The sequence below is a fragment of the Maniola jurtina genome, chromosome 3, assembly GCF_905333055.1.
Source record: "Maniola jurtina chromosome 3, ilManJurt1.1, whole genome shotgun sequence".
Taxonomy (NCBI): Eukaryota; Metazoa; Arthropoda; class Insecta; order Lepidoptera; family Nymphalidae; genus Maniola; species Maniola jurtina.
Window position 1 is genome coordinate 10,417,929 of NC_060031.1, and position 22,682 is coordinate 10,440,610.

The 22,682-nt window shown below is 34.8% G+C and overlaps 1 protein-coding gene across 9 annotated transcripts in view; it reads right to left on the reverse strand.

Annotated features, from left to right (window-relative positions):
* Nucleotides 1-22,682, reverse strand: part of LOC123881085 (plasma membrane ascorbate-dependent reductase CYBRD1-like) — a 100,162-nt gene that overhangs the window by 43,713 nt on the left and 33,767 nt on the right. For 8 of the 9 annotated variants that reach the window (XM_045929643.1, XM_045929644.1, XM_045929645.1 and 5 more), the window contains exon 2: nt 20,901-21,307. In XM_045929643.1, the coding sequence (XP_045785599.1) occupies nt 20,901-21,058 (158 nt within the window). In that variant the 5' untranslated portion in view covers nt 21,059-21,307. Of the gene's footprint in view, nt 1-19,904; nt 20,159-20,900; nt 21,308-22,682 lie in introns of those variants that run through there. The other variant, XM_045929654.1, reaches the window with a different exon arrangement.

Consider the following 22,682-nt stretch of genomic DNA (forward strand, 5'->3'; position numbering starts at 1 on the left):
TCATTTGTTAAATTTGTTTCCTTTGTGATATCACCTCAATGTTACTTGCTAGGTCCTCTAAATTCTAACACTACGTAAATAGGTATTTGATAAGTATTTAGTTACTTAATCACATTGATGGACAGAAATAGTTTCTAATAAAGAAATGCAATAAAATATTCGATTTTTTTAAGAGGTAACTAGCAAAGAAGGTAGGTATTTGTATTTCAAAGTTCAAATGAGCAGGCATACCTATATGTAATAGATACATTTAGATAATTCATTACGTGCGACTGAAAGAACTAAATATTATTTCGCTGCGGTAGTCTCGGTGAGGTTTTAGATTTAATTTTATTTATTTTACTTTTTAATTTAACTAATAATACTACTACTACTAAACTAATTTACAATAATTGATTCATGATAATATGCATTTGGATGGTTTTATACGCTCAGTGTCTAAGTGTATTTTAAGCTAGTAAAATAAACCAATCAGCATCTCTTACATTTCTTTTCAACTAACAATTACAATACTTACGTAAGTATCTACTGTTTTACATATTCAATGATAGTAAATAGATTATCAAGTATATTCCTCAATAATATTTATAACGGTGTTCGAACACATTCCACGTCCGTTTTGTGTTTCCAATATATGCATATTATCTTGGAAGTGAAATCCACCGTTCGCAAAACCCCCGGGTTAGGTGGAAAGTTAGTAATAACGTACAAATTACTGCATCCTCGCGGTTCGACGACCTCGACAATTGCATAGAAACTCGAAGCATTTGTCAATGTAACGTGATATGTGTTACTTCTATTAGTATATTAAAGTCCCTTGCGTTTGTTAATCAAGTGATGCTGTCTTTGTTATTTTTAGGATTCCGTACAACCGAATGAAAAACGTAGCTCTAATAGGATCTCTCGTGTGTTTGTCTGTCCGTCTGTACAGTCAATTTGCTCCGAATCTAGGGGATCCATACGGGACCGATTGAGATGAAAGGATGAGATGACGCAAACACGGCGTGTGTGGGGAAATTAAACAATTTTAAAAAGTTTATCAAACTGTACTGTGTCCTACTAAAGGGTTTGTTGTGAAGCTGAAGGTATCCATATTTTTTTTTTATAATTATAAAATAAACAGTTGTAAAGTTCGAAACTATTTTTTTTTAAATACAGAAAATCGTTCTTTACTTATAGATTATTACAGGAAAACCTAAAGCTCTTGACCTATAGTCTTAAAAGTATAAATTTCACATTGACCTTGCATATTGTACGTAGGTACAAACTACACATTCATCATACGCGCACTTATATTAGGTTTTTCGTAAACTCGTAACTAATATTTCATCGGTTACACGATCGCGCTTATCTACGAGTATAATCTCACATCTGATGGCGGAATAATGGAAGGATGGATGATCTTGCCAAAAAACCGGCCAAGTGCGAGTTAGACTCGTGCACCGAGGGTTCCGTACTCGGGTAATTTTTCCGACATTTTGCACGCTAAATCAAAAACTATCATGCATAAAAATAAATACAAATCTGTTTTAGAATATACAAGTAAAGCCCTTTTATATGATACCCCACTTGGTATAGTTATCTTACTATGAAAATTGAAACACATTTTAAATTTTTTTAAATGATGTAATCACAAATTCACGGTTATCGGATTTATTTCTTTACTTGTGCTACAAGACCTACCTACCTGCCAAATTTCATGATTCTAGGTCAACGGGAAGTACCCTATAGGTTTTCTTGACAGACACGACGGACGGACGGACGAACAGACAGACAGAGAGGCAGACAGACAGACAGACAACAAAGTTTTTCTTTTTGAGGTACGGAACCCTAAAAAGCGCGCTATCCTTGAAGAAAACATAGCGGTTTTATCGGCCCTTATCCGTTTTTACGTGTCATCGTATTTGTAAAGAAAAACCAGGGAGCCATTATGGTAGGATGCCGGGTATATGGGAAAATTTGTAAACAGTCATCTGCATATTAAGTACTTCAGGCGTGTCTATCACTTCCCATATTGTAAATCAGAAAGTGTTTGTTTTTTGGGCTCTTGGTTCATTGGTTTGTTGGTTTGTCCTTCAATCACACCACAACGGATCATACGGATCGACGTGAATTTTTTGCATGGATATACCAAACTGTTAAAGATCTGGAAAGTGACATAGGCTACTTATTACATTAACTCTTGTGTACATAATATATTAGGTAAGAAATTTAATTTATTCTCTAATTTTTAGTGCTTTTTGTTATTGAAGCCGTTTTTTTTATTTTTTTCTGCCTTTGTGGTATCGAAAACGAAGTAAAGACAAACGATAGTTTAAACAAACGTTAATAATATATGTACTCTAATCTTTTAACAACACGAAAGGGCTCCAGGTCGACAAAGATGCAATGGGATATTGAATGGATAATATACTTCATGGGATCCACTTAGGACTTAGTTACCCGTAGTTAAAAGAAGCGGCTATAGACATAGAAGCTTTTCGGATGATGATCGCCAAACTTCGTTTCGAAAAGGCACGCGATGATGATGATGAACTAGACAAAAATATTTACTTAAATTATTTTTAGGGTTCCGTACCCAAAGGGTAAAAAACAGAGGCCTATTAATGTCACTCTGCTGTCGGTCTGTCTGTCCGCTCCTCGTGTCACAGGTATCTAGCTCGTAGACGAAATGAGTCACAAACCTGTAATTTTGGTATTTGGTGTAAAAAAAAACCAAATATTGAATTAGAAATTGAAGTTTGTAAGTTGTAACTAAAACAAACGAATATTTTTTTGGGTTTTTCTTTCACGCTTTATTGCGATGTTCTAGCTCGGAAAAGAATATTTCATACACCCAAAATATGATGTTCATAAATTGTTATGGACGCAACCCTAAAAGAGCGAAAAAGAAAAACTAGGTAGGTACTTACCCTTACCTACTTGTCAAAACTTTAGACTGAAATTATATATGCTCGGTAACACACTCCTATCTAAAATGTTCACGTTGTACATTTACATTTACATGTAAATTACGTTTAAGGTAATTGCTATTTGACAAATCGCAAAAATGCTGTACTTTGAAGTAAATTGTTTATTTTTCTAAAGCATTAACAGCTATTAAATACATGCAATTAAAAACTTCAGTTTGTGAAGATTATAAGTGCCTCTTTAAATTTAGTATACATTATCCCAATAAAAAAAAAAAAACAAGTTGAAAACATTGCTGTTCGCAACTTGTTCTGTAAAAATTTTCTTTAACATCTTGATACTTTGAAGCCAACCTCCAGAAAATGATATGTTTAGGTTTAGCAATCAATTCGAACTGTTAGTTTTATACTAAATGTTTTTCATTTCTTAAATAATCTAAAACTAACCAAAAAACTTCCTGTGCTATTTATTTTCTTGCAGGCGCTCTATGGAATTCAGTGTCCACTGGACTGTCATGGCGGAAGGACTGTGCGCGTCATTTCGTCGCAAAATATTATTTAAAATGAATTTAAGCTTATTATTTTTGAATGAAAGTTGTGTTTATAATCGTTGAAAAATAAAATAGGGATTTTTTCATTTCTAAATGAAGCCTGCTTATATACTAAAATTTATTCTAAAGTCACGGTTTTACCAAGTAAATACTCGGAGGTTGTCATAGATTATGATGACAGATAGTAAGTGTTCTAAATAGGTATTATACCTATGTTTTTTTAGGAGATAGCGCGCCTCGTTCCGGGTGCCGTGTTCCGAAATGGATTTCGTAGTAGTGCAAGTTTGGTGCAAGCCCCACATGACGGAGAGGTATGCGTCAGGCATTTCCTGTGTACAAAAAAGACCTATATTTCGGATCCATTTTTCATCACTGACATCATGCACTATTCAAAGACTGGTCTTCAAGCATTGAGGAATTTTGGACGAGAGACATCTCGAAGGTTCCCGAAGGCTGCCTAACTGAGTTAGATTTGTCGGCTAGCTAGCTTTTTTTGAAATTGGACCTACTTAGCTGGATTGTGTGTTAGAGATTTCTTATGAGATATTATATGTACATAATAATATAACCATCATAAGAAAGCTCAGATTCATGCTGCGAGCAATGGGGAGAGCCTAAAGGTTGGAACGCCATTTCGGCGGCCGTGTTTCCTGCCATATATACCTTAGATACCTGCAAGCCAAGAGTGAATAGGCATCTTCTAGGTAAGCGTGCTCCAACTTGGACCTCATCATTGCTTTCTTTAAAGCATGATTGTCGTCAAGCGCAAGCGCAAAGATTCAGGCGGCGCAAACCCGTAGCATGTGGAAGACCCTATTAAAGACCTATGTTCACTGTGGACGTCTGTCGGTTGATGTTGATGATTATGTCTTTAGTGCAAGTAGTTCAGTAGTTTCAGAGTTTATCGATAACAAACAAACAAACCTTTCCTCTTCATAATATATGTACTTAGTAGCGCAAACTTGGAAAAAATCTCGTGGAAACTCTTTAATTTTCCGAGATAAATGTTATTTTACCTGGCAGCCCTAATCAATTTTATCACTGATAATAATAACTAATTCATAACCGTTAAACCTAAGAGTCAAAATCTCGTTTTTCTAGTCGAGTTCCGTAGGCTCTTTGAACTCACCGCATCCCAAGAAAACCTACCATTAGATGTAGGAATAATGGAAAGAGGTCACAACCCTCAGCAATAAAGAATACGATGCGGAGAGAGATGTCACTCTCAAGGTCTTTAAATGTATCCATGCAAAAAACCACGTCGACTGGTTGCTCCGTTGCAGCGTGATTGAATATTAAACCAACAAACACACTTTCGCATTTGAAATATGGCCAGTGATTATAAGAAACAGTTTAAATCTCTCTCTGCTCTCCGAGAGACGTTAGGCAAAGTGAACACGAATTATGACACTTCTGTGTTCTTATACAAGCTTAGGTCTCTCAATTTTGTCAATTAATGTCAAATTTCTTTCTCAAATCAAAACCTAGTAAGTGGTTTAAATTCAAGAGAAGTTTAGGAACACACCTTTGAGAACATGGAAAACTTGCAGGTATGCAGGTTTCCTCACGATGTTTTCCTTCGCCGTTAAAGCAAGTGATATTAAATTGCTTAAAACGCACATAACTGAAAAGTTAGCAGAACGTGATTCCAGGATCGAACCCCCGACCTTCGATTAGGAGGCGGACGTTCTAACCACTAGGCTATGACAGTTTTTAAATTAAAGGGGTTTAAATATTTTAGTGTGAAGACTGGCCTACACATTTATTCATTACATGTGCATCATTTTCTTTTTTAGGGTTCCGTACCTCAAAATGAAAAACGGAGCTCTTAAAGGATCACTTTGTTGTCTGTCCATTTGTCCGTCCGTCCGTCAAGAAAACCTATACAGTACTTCCCGTTGATCTAGAATCACGAAATTTGTTCTCGGATTTATTCCTTTACTTGGGCTATGAGAGTTGAGACCTCTCTACCTGCCCATAATTCTAGGTTAACGGGAAATACCCTATCGGTTTCCTTGACAGACACGACAGACGGACAGACGGACAGAAAGACAGACAACAAAGTGATCCTATAAGGGTCCCGTGTTTCCTTTTGAGATATGGAACCCTAAAAACATTATGTAAGTATGCAAAGTATTTCCCTTGCAAACCATATTTAACAGTTGACATGTAGAGGTCAGAACTCCTTTTGACTTTTCCTATCTTACTTTTAAGTTTTAATGCATTATTAAGTATTTACTGTTTTGACATGGTATTTAGATAATGGGTGATATTTATTTTATTTAATCTAATTCCTTTGAAAAACTTAGTAAGGCGCATTAATCTATAAAAAACCTAGCGAGTTCATAGACTTACTATGTTTTAAAATGGTCAAAGCGACTTACTAGCTTTTAATTTTACTTTAATGTGGGTGTCCTTACAATACAACGGGACATACTATGAAAGTTAGGCTTATGACATAAAACGATTTTCGGAAAAATGACATTTACTTTGTTTTAATATGGGGCGGTCGATATAATTAGGTACTAGGGTAAAGGCTCGAGTAAATGAACAGATTGGACGTTTTTACATGTATTAAGAGCTGGAATAAAAAACCGGCTGATATACCTTTTTTAAATATTTTCTTACAAATTCTTACACTTTTTTCAATTTCAATTTCAAAACCGTGTTCCGTTCAAACCGTTCAAAAGTGCGTGTGCGTGCGTCCATGTGTGTGTGTGTGAGTGTGTGTGAGTATATACTTGTCTGTATGTTTGTACGAGTGTTTGTGAGTTTGGTATTGCGTTGTATAACCACATGAGTAGCGAACAGAGTCAAAGCTTCATACAAGCGCGCTACGATAGGTACACTACTACAAGCTTGAGGCGCGTGTGTGCGTGAGCACAGGCGCTACGTCGCGTACGGAGAGAAATCGGTTTATACCGGCTCGGCCTGTGCTCAAGCTCAGGGGCTGCAGTACACGTCGCGCGTCGTGTTTTCATTTAATTTAATGTTAATGATAATAATTTAAATAGTGTTTACAATCTATTTTCTTGAACTGTCATAGATTTTGTTCAAAATCAATATCTGAGGATCCCTAGGATCACAAAACAGGAAATTGTTACCAAAACTTAAAAAAGTCGACGCCATTTTGAAATTCTTTGTTAATTGACCGATTTCGTTCAAAATCGATATTTAGAGCTCCCTGGGATCACAAAAAAGGAAACTGTTACCAAAATTTAAAAAAGTCGACGCCATTTTGAAATTCTTTGTTAATTGACCGATTTCGTTCAAAATCGATATTTAGAGCTCCCTGGGATCACAAAATAAGAAACTGTTACCAAAATTTAAAAAATTCGACGCCATTTTGAAATTCTTTGTTAATTGACCGATTTCGTTCAAAATCGATATTTGGAGCTCCCTGGCATCACAAAAAAGGAAACTGTTACCAAAATTTAAAAAAGTCGACGCCATTTTGAAATTCTTTGTTAATTGACCGATTTCGTTCAAAATCGATATTTAGAGCTCCCTGGCATCACAAAATAAGAAACTGTTACCAAAATTTAAAAAAGTCGACGCCATTTTGAAATTCTTTGTTAATTGACCGATTTGGTTCAAAATCGATATTTAAAGCTCCCTGGGATCACAAAAAGGAAACTGTTACCAAAATTTAAAAAATATTTTTAACCGACTTCAAAAAAAGGAAGAGGTTCTGAATTCCTCGGTATCTTTTTTTTTAACGTATGTTCCCCGATTACTCAAAGACGCCTGGACCGATTTGGATTTTTTTTTGTTTGATAGGGTATACTTCGCAGGTGGTCCCATATAAATTTGATGAAGATCTGATGAATATCTTCCGAGATGGAGAACGGAACTCCTCAATGGATAAGAGCAAATTGCTCGCGATCAGTGTAATATCTTAGTAAACAGTAGGGTTTTAACTGGGTATGGCATATTATAGTACAGTGGGGCCACTAAAAATTGTGAAATAAAAAATTTTCAAAAGAAAAATAAAACCGACTTCAAAAACCACAATCACTAAAATTATTTTTACTTTTTAGTGTTTGTGGTTTTTGAAGTCGGTTTAATTTTTCTTTAGATTTTTTTTTAAATATTTATTCTGGTATTCTTCTTTCTTGGATAAGGATCCCTCTTGGGTATCCCCATTTCTCTCTGTCTTTGGTACTATCAAGCTAATTTTCTCTCGCGATTTGCACAATAGCATTAGACCAACGCGTCTTCGGTCTACCTATTTTTCTTTTGCCTGCTGGACCTGGCCAAGGGGAGATTTTTCCTGTCCTTCTTTCATCTGTAAAAATCGATACAATATGACCATTTGCATTTCAGTTTTAGGGCATGTCTCAAGGTTTCTGTAGGCTTTGTCTTTTTTCTTATGTCTTCAATTCTCACTTTGTATATTTTTTCCTTAAGTTATGCTCCTTGGCATCGCCCTTTAGCAAGTCACTATTATTCTTTTTATATTCTTTGTCTGGACCCATGTTTGGCTGTCATAGGTGAGGCATGGCAGGATGCATGTATCTGTAACGGATCTTTTAAGATGTACTGGGTAAGCTCCTTTCATTCTTTCCTTTTGTGCCCAGTACTTGTTCGAACTGATGTTAATCCGTCTGTCTACTTCCTCTTCTGCACTTGTAACGCTGAATGAGACTTGTTTTTTAAGATACATTTAGGAGCATAGGTATTGTAGTTCCAATACTTAATTGTATTTATTTGCCTGTTACTATAAATATGGCGGCTGATTGAATGAGGCCGATTGTTTTAGGTACCTCTGCGAAACTGTTCAAAAATAGTAAACTGAAGTAAGTAAGTACTACTTACAAAATTATGTCGCTTTTCATTGATAAATATGGATTTCGAAAATTTGACCACATTTCCAAATTTCGCGATATATAAAGTGGCTTCCGATTCCGAATCATTTCACTGGCATACAAAATTCAACTTTTTTGTTTTATTAGGTTTTGAAACTGTTTCTTACTAATTTGACGTCGCTGATTTCAGATCTACTTTAATTTTTTACACAGCAGCTCTAGTTTTTGAGATACAGGTACCCCCATATTTTGCACTATACTCACACTTTGTATGTTCACACTTTATTAAGATCACACAAGTAATTTCCAAAATTTATCGAGGTGTTAACATCAAGAAGAACATCTGCAAGTTATTCCAATCATTTTTGTACCATTTGGTGGCGAGTACGTATTAAAGAATGTCGTGCAAGTGTGTCTAACTTTGTAAAACAAGCATACTCGGGCTACTTTGAGAACCCATTAGCAGCTAACAGCAAGGCCTGGACTCCAAATTTTTATATGTGGAAGCTGTATTTCCTCATTGCGTTTATGAGCAAATAAGAATAGACCCTACTTTTACTAAAAAAAGTATTATAATTTGGCGCGAACCATCTAAACACCATGATGATTATTATTTCTGCATTGTGAATATAACCAGAAGAAACAGCAAAAAAATTGTTCCAAGCGACTCTATTGTAACTTGCAGTCTACAATTAGAACGATTCTGACTTCTGGTGATAAATCTGTACCTCAGCTCCAACCCAGTACCTCCAATCTACTTCAAGAACTTTCAGAAGGTAGTGACGATGTAGTGACTTTTACATCTCAACTTAGACAATCAAAATGATTTGGACCACTTAATGAGAGATCTTAGATTGTCTAAAAAGCATCAGAACATGTGGCTTCTCGGCTCAAAGGAACAAATCTGATAACATGTGTTACGGTATATTGTTCTCACTACTCTCAAAACATTCAGCAGCTGATGTTGCACTTCCAGCGACTTGGGTGCAACATGGGCATTAAGTTTTTCTCTATTATACAGAAAGGGCTCTATTATACATTCTAAAACAGGTTTTATTTATTATTATTATGTAAAATAGTTTTTGATTTATCGCGCAAAATGTAGAAAAAAATATACAATAAGTCAAAAACTGTGAAAATCTGACAATTTGTTTTGAATTCCAAGCCGAAAATATATTTAAGAATTTATTTATTAATAGGAATCGAGAGTTTATGCACTAGATAGAGTTCGTTCATTCACTGAAATTGAAATGAAATGAAAATGAAATATGAAATGAAAATGAAATGAAATGAAAATTTATTTCACAAATTTAGATATACGCATTTCATGGAGTCCTGGCCCCTAAACTAGGACAGCCCGTATTATAGGGGCCAGTGCCTTCCCATACAATGTTTATAATTAATTGAAATAAATCTAATTATAAGTTAAAAATACAAATATAAATTGTTATGTAAAGGTTGATGTGTGTGTGTGTGTGTGTGTGTGTGTGTGTGTGTGTGTGTGTGTGTGTGTGTGTGTGTGTGTATGTGTGTGCGTATATGTCTATGATTTTGATCAGATTATATTTTGCGCAATGTATGTATTTAGTAGTTTTTCTGTTTCCTCGTAATTATATTTAGTTAGGTAGTTTTTTAGGCATTTTTTAAGACCATGTTTATTTAAGTGGGTGATTTTAACTTTTTTGTTAATACACCTATACAAGTACGGCCCTAAATAGTTAAACTGTCGTCTGGCAAAATTGGTTTTGGTCCTAGGCAAAGCAATGTGAGTCTTTCTCCTTTTTTTATGTTCCGGTGACATAGGAGAGGGGTTGTTCGCATGATATCGTAGAATGGTATGCATGATATACAATTGTCGAACAGTCAGTAGTTGTGATTCCTTGAATAACAGTTCAGTTGGAAATCTACGCGGTTTCCGAAGCATAACTTTTATGATGGCTCTCTGTGCCCGTTCTATTTCTATCATATGATTTGTGACAGCTCCTCCCCATGCTGGGATACAGTATGTTAGAATGGACTGAACAAGAGCGGTATAGACGTTATACAGTAGATCTGTGTCAACTATGTCCCGTAGGTTCTTAAATACATGTATTAAACGCCTTATTCGTTTGGCCACCGCTGATATCTGTGGTTGCCAATTTAAATTCTCATCTATAATCAAACCTAAGTATTTTATATATGATGCTTTTTCCAGGGTTTCACAAGTGCAAGAGTGTAGTCTATTTACTGCCCAGTTCATTTACTGGCAATTTATCCTTTTGTTAAATAAAATAAGTTATAATAATTAATACCACGCATTTTATTTGATTTTTTGATATTTAAATAATTTAAGAGTGTATACCTACTGTGTACAGACACACAAAATATAAAAATTATATATAGAACGATTCTCATATACCTTAATTTTAGGTCAATGTCAGGGTAGTCCTTATTCGTTCATTTACTGGATCTTTTACCCTCCTACGTCAAAATACTAAAAGTCCGCGTAAATTTCGCAGATTGAAATGTCTGCTTGATTAATTGTCAATAGAGGGTCATGACATGTCAAAATTGCTAGTTTGAAGGTGAAATCGTCTATGTCATTCGCATTGGATTTCCTCTTAATTAGTGTATCAACTGCATATTTAAGCGGATGCCTAATTACGCAACCAATCTCGTTTTTGTTGTCATTCCATTACCAAGTAGGTGGAATTTTAAAATTCTACCGTTTTAATGGTGGACGTTAGGTTCCCAAAGCCCAAAGTGCTGGATATGGCGGCCGCGCACCGGAATACGATAGTTAGACCTCCCACTATATATGGCCGTAATCACGACCCATATCATAAATGCAAAAATGTGTTGGTTAGTCCTACAATCACGTTGCAACGGTACAATGGATTGACTTGATCTTTTACGATCTTGACGACATAAAACCGTGGAAAATAAAAATGTCCATCGTATGAGACGACAAAAGTTTTCGGGAAATAAATATTTATTGAAGGTACTATATAATTTTTTTATATATTTTTACCATCCAAAGTTACAAAAGACATCTACATCTTACAACCCTTGGCACCAGTTTAAACCACATGGGTTTATATGCTTAAGTCCTTACATTACAATTAGGTTACAATGTCCAGGGAAATACCTAGGCAAGGCAATAATAAGTAAAAAACATTTTCAATAATAAAAAAGTTTACCTGTTAATTTTTTATGTGCAAATTGACTAGAACGAAATCCGCAATTCGATACCACATGCCTACTTAAATCTACAATTTTAATCAGAACCAGTCTGCTATAGAAGCGGTAGACAAGTGCTATTGTAATAGAAAATTAGAACAAAGGACACCATTACTCTTCAAGGATTGGCCATGTGACATGTAGTCAAGTAGCTCTGTGAGTGGGTGTCGAAGATATACATTTATTTTATCAAGAGGAAGCGCTGATTAGATCAAGGATGGTGCCACGACAGATGTCCGTCTTACTCTTAACATCTTAAGTGGCGAGCAAACTCTTCCATTTATAGCTATGTCTATGTAATAGGTTCGGACCTATGCAAATCCGATCTGTATCATTTGTGATGAATATTTTTGAAGATTTGCAACCAATTTACCTTGATTATGGATTTTGACTGACTGCCCTGTTGTGCGTAGAGAAGGGGAAAACTGTTCAATTAAATCCATAATAATATTATAAATTCGAAAGTGTTTCCGTCTGTGTCTGATAGCTTTTTACGCCGACCCGTTTACCCGATTTTGACGAAAGGCACAGAGTTAGATACTCGTAGCTTTCTTCCCGGGGACGGATATTAAGTACTACTATTTAACCCGAAAAATCAGAGTTCGTACGGGATTTTTAAAGACCAATCCGTTTAACCAATTTTGAGGTTTGATAGCTTGCATCCCGGAGACCAATATAGCCTACTTTTTCCCCCGGAAATTAAAGAGTTTTCACTTCCCATGGGATTTTCAAAAACCTAATTTCAAGCAGACGAATGCGCGGGCATTATCTAGATTCATATAAAGCAAAGTCTATATTTCGAGTATTCTTAATATTGTTATCTGTATCCCTTATTTGTTTCAGATACGTATTATCTCTAATACATTTAAAAAGAAAATTGTATTGAAATGAAAAACACCCCTTTTCCATGCCATCATACAGTAAATTTCCATACCAAGTAGATAGCTGTCGTAAAAGTCAAACCCTCGTCTCGCGTGTCTACAAACTCCACATACGAGTACCTACTTGTAGAGCACCGGTGATAATCTGTGAAAAATTGATCAATAACACATAGACAATAAAGGGGTTCGCTCTACCACCCCTCCACCACAGTTTAAGGATATGATATTACATACAGAGGTTTGACGGAGCCAGCGTACGGTACGGTACATGCAGGACGAATGAGCGACCCAAACTGACCTACGTAGTTAGGGCCCTACGTCGTAGAGCGTTGGACTACTGTCTCTTTCCTTATACTGTGCCTCTGCACTGATTACCCCTATCTGCTCCCCAACAAACAACAACCACACAATTGAACACATAAATGATGGTGCTATGGTGGTGTACCCTCAATTGTGTTAGAATGATTAGAACAGATTTTGGAACGAGTATGCTAATAGGTATTATTGATTTTTAAAGATTTCATTCCCAAAAGGGAATACTACCTACAAAATTTTGGAAAATCAACCAAAAGCAAACAAATATTAATTCAAGTAAACATTTATCAAATAAGTAGTGAATCAGAGACGTATTTTCCATTTTTAACCGACTTCCAATAAGGAAGAGGGTTTTCGATTCGGGAGTATAGATGCTTAATTACCTAATGACCTACCTATTTTACGTACTTAATAAATTGACTTTCTTATGTTTTAAATCTGTAATAAGCCCATACCTTACATAATATTTCAAGATTGCAAACGATTTAACTAAGTATTTCGGAATTAGTTAACTTGTACCTAAACTACAATATACATAATATAATATTATATACGTTCATACTTCAAAAAGGAAAAATATTATCTTCAAAGAAAGTATAAGAGATCGTTAAAGCTTTGGATTGAAATGCAATAAAATTTCATATCCGCCAATAAAATATAACGTACACGTAGTACGTTAGCTTTAGAAAGTTTCCGTTCCTAATAAGAAAATAGCTTTAGTTTCCCAGATACGCATCCGTAATGCAATCGATTTGCACGATGCATCGATGCGATGATACGGTTGTGTCGATGTCTCGGCGTCACTTTAAGCAGAGATAGTAATCCTTACTACATAAAAATTCAATCCTTAAGGGGGTAAAATAGGGGTTTGAAATTTATGTAGTCCACACGGATAAAGTAGCGAGCACAAACTAGTCACAGTATAAATACCAAATTGTTATCTGCACACTTAGGTATGGTAGGTAGACAGCTGTATTACAAACATGTCCGCATTACCTACTTATTAACTTCTTGTTCCCTACTTTGATAGAAGTTAAGCGCATTAAGGCCTAGCTAGCGGTACATCTAGGTATGGACTATGGATTCCATACTTTGGACAAGTGTTATGTACCTAACCTACTAAAAATCTATATACATACTAATATTATAAATGCGAAAGTGTTCTGTTTGACTGTCTGTTTGCTAGCTTTTCACAGCCCAACAGTTGAACAGATTTTAAAATGAAAGGTACAGAGTTAGCTTACATCCCGAGGAAGGACATATGCTACTTTTTATCTCTGAAAATCAAAGAGTTCCCACGGGATTCAGAAAACCTAAACCTACGCGGACGAAGTCGTGGGCATCACCTGGTTATAATATAATTCTTACCTTAATGATGCCTATTGATTCTTAGGGAGCTGTTCTCAATGCTTCGAGCAATAAGATTTTAAATGCAGGAGCACACTATCCAACTTTTTCGATTAATCCCTGAGGATCACTTAAACTGCTGCGTTATGCAAAAATAAAGCTCTCTCTAATCCTGCCTCGGTCGAACGAAGGGGGTCAAGCGTAGCTTGCTTTTAAAGTCTCGTACACACTAAGCTCATCAACGCCCTCGTATTTAACGCGCGAAGAAAAACGTGAGGAAACCTGCCATTTTCCATATTTTAGTGGACAACTAAAATAATTTCCAATGACAATTAACAGAACGATGCTGATGCATTCTTTAAATCCAAACGAGCTCTGTATTAACCTATCAGTTTAGCACATGTAAATTTAGTTATTAATAAAGCACCTAGTTTTAATCTTGGATTCGTCCAAGGTTTTAATATAACGAGATCGACGATTCCCGTTGAGTTCATAAATGACAATTAATGTTCACAAATGAAGTTAGTATTAGTTTTCTTAATAAGTAGCCCAAGACAACTCGTGGCGTTATATTGTGAATATTGGAAAGGGGTCACAACCCTTAGCAATCACACTAATATTATAAAGGCGAAAGTTTGTATGTGTGTGTGTGTGTGTGTGTGTGTGTGTGTGTGTATGTTTGTTACTCCTTCACGCAAAAACTACTGGACGGATTTGGCTGAAATTCGGAATGGAGATAGATAATACCCTGGATTAGCACATAGGCTACTTTTTATCCCAGAAAACCAAAGAGTTCCCACGGGATTTCAAAAACCTTAATCCACGCGAACGAAGTCGCGGGCATCAGCTAGTGAGGCATAAAGTAGAGAGAAAGAGCAAATTTTCTTAAAATGTCAATAGGTAGGTACCTACTAGGTACTTATTTACCTTATAAGTTCTAAACCATGTACCTACCTACCTATTATAAATTCATACCAAACATTCTGTTATTGAATTAGGTTGACCCATTGAATGTTGAAGTTCATCAATCTAAATCGAAAGGAAAATCAATAAATAGTATGTCGTTTTCGTTTTTAATTACCGTTTACTATAATTATAGCTTACGGCATCTAACTAACCCGTTTCTATCTTAGATATATCTTAGTTATAACGTGACCGTAATAAAAAACCCGTATTTAAAATACCACAACTAAATCGGATAGCTGTAATTTTTAGCTTGAAAAAAAAGCTATCCATATCCAAATTATCCAAACTGTATTATTTAATTTATCCATACTAATATTGTAAATGCGAAAGTGTGTCTGTCTGTTGTATGTCTGTTACCTTTTCACGGCCCATCAGTTTAACCAATTTTGATGAAAGCACAGAAATGTACAGAGGTACGAGTACCTTGGATCCCAGGGATAGACATAGGGCATAGGCTACCGGCTTGTCCCGGAATAGCCTATAAGAGTCCCACAGTATTTTTAAAAATCTAAATCCACATACATGGATGAAGTTGCGGGCATAATTTATTTGGATGGTACAGAGATAGCTTACATTCTAGGAAGGACCATAGGCCACTTTTCATTACAGAAAAATGTAAGTTTAGTAATTTTAGGGGTCCCCTGATAAACAGTGCGATATACTGAACCACTGCAGTACCACGCTGATGTGATATTTTTTGTGTCACAGATGTGTGTCTAGTTCTCTAGTTTGCAAGTTTTTAGGTTTGTAGTACCTACTGTGCATCATATCATATCATAACTGAGAAGAGCACCGTCATTTGTCTTGTCCTTCTCTACTAAAAGGCATAGTAACTTATGTCAATACTCAAAATAATAATTATTATTATCTGTTTGCTGCTTATATACAACTTCTTATTTTATACGTGTCGGTCGCTCTTTCTGCACCTACCAAATAATTCATAAAGAGCTTCGTACGGGATTTATAAATATCTAAATCCACGCGGATGATCTAGTGGTCATTATCTGATATTTATTGATTAAATAAAAAAGATATTTAAAAAAATCATTCAGAAGTTAATTACAAATAGAAAAGCTCGATGTGGGTCAAAATCGATTTCATTATCGACAGAGGGACAGACAGGCGAAACGGTTTATTGTAATAACGATCATGAATGTATTATAATTAGAAGCGTAATTATTTATGATGTAACTATGAAGGTAATTAACTGCATCGCATTACTTACATAACATTGTAGTGGTAAGTAATAGCTAGTAAATAGGTAATTGCATTGTATTCAATGTCTTCATATGTAGAGCGTACGAAATGGGTTCGTTATTATGTTATTATCTATTGAAAAACATTTAATTTTTATCTTTATCTAGTTTTTCAGGACTCACTAAACGCATATTATAATATACAGTATGTGCTTAACTTAAAAATATAATACAAATTTCCGAGTACATATGTTCAAATAGAGTTGACAGACGTAACAAAACGAATAAATGCTTAGGTGGGTAGGCCTACTTAACTAAAACAATATTTCTGACTGTATCTTTTAAGTTACACAGTCTCAAAGATTTTCACAAAAATTCCGTGATACTTTGAAGCCAGGTAAGTATATATTATTTTTATGGAAATCCCGCAAACTATAGACACAGAAATGTTTGTTTTTATATACGAAATTTCACTGAGTTTGGTTAGAATCCCAAATCTTCTTTGTGTGGAAAGTGTTAGAGAGCATACTAGAAAACTTCTCGACATAAGAGGTTCCAATAGTTCGGCTATTTTTTGGCTTAAGTATGTTATGGGTACCTATGCGATATAGGTAAAATATCAAAAATCAGTCAAAACTAACACGTTTACGTATTCGGTACTAGAAGTCATAGAAATACTTACTAGGTTCATTCTAAAAAAAAGAAATTATTTACACGCCTATTCATTGATATTTCTGCAGACAGCATTAATTTTTGAGTGAACAAAAAAAAAGCAATTGTGTGCGGCAAAGCTATTGTATATAAACAATTAACGTAACATTAACAAAAGATTTTACATATTAACCTATACATAAGAATATTATCACGTTTTTCCTAGTTGCACAATATTAAGAAATTCGTTAAAGTAGGTAGTTTCTACAATCATAGGTATTTAGATTGTGTACCTGTTATTTAGTAACATGAGATAGGTTAGGTAATTTATAAAATGTCACATATAATTTTACGATAACATAAGTTCACGAGATGTGTTCATAAACCATTCAGAGATATAGAGGTTCGTGTGAACGCTGCTTAAAAGGTACTTAAAAATGGCGGATGATCCGACAAGTGCATGAGCCAGACCAACTCGTTTTGCTCTCATCGCTCTCAATTCATCCGATACTGGTTTTTTAAAGAAGCAATTTCTTTCATGCAAAAACAGTTTTATGACACTGATCTAGCAACATATTTTAGGTGCTAATAAGGCCTATCAACTGGACTGGAATGAAAGTCAACAAGATCTACCTACTCAAGAGTTCTAGACAAGTGAATCATTCACTCAGCGTCGGAAGAATGAAGATATAACTCTTTATTATTATCCCAATCAATCATTTTTAAACAGGTTACGGTCGCAAAAAATTTCCACGCTGAAAGTGAAGGTTACAATGAAAAGGGCTCGCTGCATTGAAAACAAAAGCATACCGAGTGGAAATCTCTACATTTTTTTCGAATTGCTTTTGACAATATTGATAACAAAATCCTGGATGCAACTTTAGTACAAAGTTTATTTTTAACTTAAAACCTTAAAAAGGTAAAACCAGTACCTACAGCTAAAATAAAGATTACATAAGTTGGAAAGTAAAAACAAAAAATGATTGAACGAAACAACAGTAAGTTATTACATCAGCTATAAAAAAAATGAACAATGCATAACTATCTTATGGCTCTTTAGTAAACTCTAATCATTAGGTACTGGATTTTTAAAAAACGTAGTTAACAAGCTGATACGTAACTGACTTCGTAAGATAAGAAGAACTTTAAAAATAGTAGTTTTCTTTTATTTCTTCATAGTGTTTCTAACTTAGCTGATTTAATTACTTAAAACGAACTTCAATGTGAGTTTTATTTATAGAATGAAATAATCAAACTGTTTACAAATTGTAGAATCATCACATCAGAGTTCATAAAAATCATCATTCCTTTTTATAGGTGTGTTTATTCAGCTGTAAGTATGTATATTAACAAATATCTTTCAACTTTATATCTAAGAAAACGTTAGGAAGGTACATTATCATTAGAGCCTTAGTTAATTGAAAGTTTATTAATCACGTGTAGGTACGTAGGTATATACATTATTTATACCTAGTACGAGATTTTCCTCAATTTTTTTCACAAAACGGCAACCTTAGATAAATGTTTGATAACACAAAAAATATATTTCTTGATAAAATGCTGGGATTTATTTTATTCGATGACAAAGTCAAGGGCTAACCTTACTTTCATTTTATTAGGTACTTACCTACCTACTATGTGAAGAATTTATGATGCAGTTAAATATACCATAAACCCCTCTTCGGTTTGTACGCGGCATCGTACTGGAACGCTAAATCGCTTAGCGGCACGTGTTTGGCCAAGGCCTCCTATTAGATCAGACTAGAGATAATTTAGAAATTATATAAATTTATACACTTCGCCAGACAGGAACCGAAGCCAGTACTGCGTCAGAGACGCCGTCGAATGTGCACGAAAGAGTTATACGGTATGAAATTCCTGGGTTTTAATCGAGTTAAATATCATATGCGGTCTCATATTATACTGTGCACGAGCACGACAATAAATGGCATCAATTTCATCCCATTTCCTGAGTCGGCTCCCTGCGAGTGAGACCCACTGCGAATTATTAGAGCCAATAAAATTACTCTTGGAGGTCGAATCTACCCATATATTATTTCTCTCCCGCTGGATTTTCAGTTCGTTGGTTCGGATTGTATTCGAAAATTGAATTGACGTGCGGCCAAACACGTTAATAAGTAAATACATAATATAAATGTAATAATGCTTTTGCTAGGCAAAAAAAAAAAATATATGAAAAGACAATGATTGTACCGCCTGTATCACCTATTCTATTTTTTTTTTTTTGAAAAAAATATTACAATTAACCTTCTTTTTAAACAACTCGTTTTTAATAAGCTGCGATAATAGTTAATGCTTAAAATCACCAATTTTAGGCTATGCTTGACATATTGTACAGACAGACCTACCTACCTAACTAACAGTCTATGCACCGATAAAGGTAAATAGGTACATAAAGAAAAGCCTTGAATGCATTCACGTTTCATTAATTCATTTCATCAATTGAAAAAATACGAATGAACTCTGAGTAATTGTATGAATAAATAAAATAAATAAATAAGATTTTATTTCAGACCCACACATTAATTATGTATGTTATACAAATAAGTTAGTAAGTAATAAGTATAGATAGGTTCCTACTTAAAGTTTGTTCATTTAAATATGTAAGTAAATATTTTTTTTTTTATAAAAAAGAGTTGCCACGTAGGTAGGTATATGAATTCCTTTAAAATCTTACATTTTTTATTTAATTTTTTTATAATATACCTATGTAAGCTTGGTATGAAATAAATTTATAAATTAATTGGATTTTTTCGATCCATTTGGTAAGTGCCTACTACCTAAGTATCTTAAGTTCAGTTTACATTAGGAACCTAGGTACTTAATTAGATAGAACTATATGCATTTAAACATGATTTCCCTAATTTTTTACATAGAAAAAAGCGGCGTTTCTAGCGAAAAAGAAATTTTCAGTCCATTACCTACAGTTTCAGTTAATTATTTATTATTTATTTAAAAAATTAAAGCCTATTTTTTAATTTTATTAGTTCAAATTTTATTTTCGTTGGATCAACTTAGGTAATTAAAAATATAAACTTACGGTTGAGATTTTCTCGTCATTTTCAATTAAAATTTTCACCAAGTCCAATAAAAAAATATGAACAGCAAATGTCTCGCTGAATTCCAAAATCCAAAGCACCCAAACACAACCACAAGTCGAAAAATAAAATGTTCGAAATTAGAAATTTAGCGGCAATCGGTCACATGAGCATGTTTCCCTTCGCGATCGTGTCACCACTCTCCGAGATCGCGCCTCGTTCCGGCCACGATATGCGCCCTACTTCAACTTTACGATAATACTACTTGTGTGATAGAGACGCAAATACTTTACTGCCTGTGCTAGAAAAAGACGTCAATAAAATAAACTTGTTACAAAATAAATTATTTAGACGAATTACAATTACTATTTTACAAAACACTGTGGAAGCGGACTGTATCAGTTTTGTTATTTAATAGTGGTTCTGAAAATAAAATTACTCTGAAAAGGAAAATTCATACAACTAGCGCCATCTTCGTGAAAATTCTGACACTTCTAACTGCAGCCAATAACTGCAGCAATACGGTCTATTCAGTTCAGACTAGTATGTTTACCGTTAACGATTTTCTTTTTTGTCCAGAGCTTCAAGCATAGATGGCGTTAGTTCACACTAAAGAATGGAACACTACTTGTTTTGGCTCTATTCAAGCCGTTATGTTCAAAAAATATTGTTTGAGTTATCGCCAAAAACGTGTGAATTATAAAAAAACTATTGTTTCAAAAAATTATGCTACGTACGACCGAGATTTTTAGTCTGGTCCTACGCATAGCATTATTTTTTTAGAAAAAATTAAGTAGTTTTAGTAGCTGAAGTAAATCAGCAGTATTAGGTACTTTTGTCTTTACTCTGCACTACTCTCCAGACGACGTTTTTAATTTTTTAATAAAAAGTCGCATTAATATCAGGCAGATAGCTTTAGATGTCCTCTAGAATCTATAAATAGAATATCACACTTCAAACCAATTTAAACCATATTAAAAACACAGGTCTGTACTCACATTTTAAGCTTCTTTTTGCCTTCAACTTGGGAGATGGTAGCGGGTGGTGGAGGCAGGTCGTCCATCGGGACCTCCTCGTTGGGTGGTGAAGGTGGGGACTTGTCGAACTCTGCGATCGGCGCTAACTCCGGCATTGGTGACACCGAATTGCTATCCATAGCCGACAATTTAATCGGAGACACTTTGACCGCTTTATTGACCTCTTAACCTCCGGATACGCCGGAGATACACCACTATAAAGTTTCTTAGTTTTTTAAATCACTTATCCACTTTTCGAGTTTACGCGATACAACTTTGAGGACACTGAGACAACTTTATGTTTATAGAAGCACAGATTACTGACGGGAGTTATAACTTAAGTATTATATCGATCGTTAGCTTTCGAGATTAATCCCAAAGTTCGAGACCTGAAAGCAATTATCTTTATTTACTGCCCTTTTCAAAGAAAGCTCGTTTCGACTCGTATCTCGCCAGATTACAGGACAGGCTACATTTTTTCTGATTAAGGTTTCTTTGACCGGAAAATAAGGAAAAGAAAATACTAAGTAACTATTCATATTGTGAATTAAAGAGGGAAAATGTTGTGAATCACAATAATATTGTCATTAATTTCCAATGCGAGCTAAAATAAAAATATGTTTTTTAAAAACCAATTGTAATTTCAGCAAGGATCTATACTTATACATATAAAAAACCTGCCAAGTGCGAGTAAAACTCGCCCACCGAGGGTTTCGTACTCGCCGATTATATCCGATATTATATGATAAATCAAAATACTACTATCCATAAAAATTAATAAAAATATCTGTTTTAGAATGTACAGGTAAATCACTTTCATAATATGATACCCCACGAGGTAAAGTTAGTTTAAGTTTGAAAATTGAATCACAATTTAAGTATTTTTTGAGATGTAACCACAAATTCACGGGGTATTCAATTTCCAAGAATCGACCTACTACGTTTGCTTTGATTTTAAAAAGGTATCCTATTACCAATTTTCACGGCGTGGTGTTAGGAGTGGATTTCTAAAAATCTTTTCTGAGTAAACTGTGTACAAATGCACTTACATTACATAACATAATGCATTTCAAATAATATAACTTACCTGTCAAAATTTTAAGTTTCTAACCCCAGCGGTTCAGGCGATAAATTAATCAGTCAGTCAGGACAAATCTTAGATAGATTTGTAGTGCGTGTTAGTCAAAATTAAAATAAAAATCCATCTTCGTTTGTATGAGGCGAGCTCAAAGCATATTCCTTTTGAGGTGTAAATTGTAGTACAGCACTAAAAACGGAAGGACAATGCCCTGCACCCCACGTATTATTATTTATCGTTTTACATGCCATCACGGAAGGGATTACTTTGGTGGTAATCGTTTCTAATGTTTACACAATTAACACCACAGCTTTTAAGGAAATTCCTAATAGTTATTAGAGGTATGGCAGCTACCTTAAAATATTATACTAAAAACATACTTAGGCACCTACTAAAAAAATATTTTTTTTAAATCACACTTTCACACTAATATTATAAAGGCGAAAGTTTGTATGTGTGTGTGTGTGTGTGTGTGTGTGTGTGTGTGTGTATGTGTATGTCTATGTTTGTTACTCCTTCACGCAAAAACCACTGGACGGATTTGGCTGAAATTCGGAATGGAGATAGAAAATAATATCCTGGATTAGCACATAGGCTACTTTTTATCCCGGAAATCAAAAAGTTCCCACGGGATTTCAAAAACCTAAATCCACGCGGACGAAGTCGCGGGCGTCAGCTAGTGAATT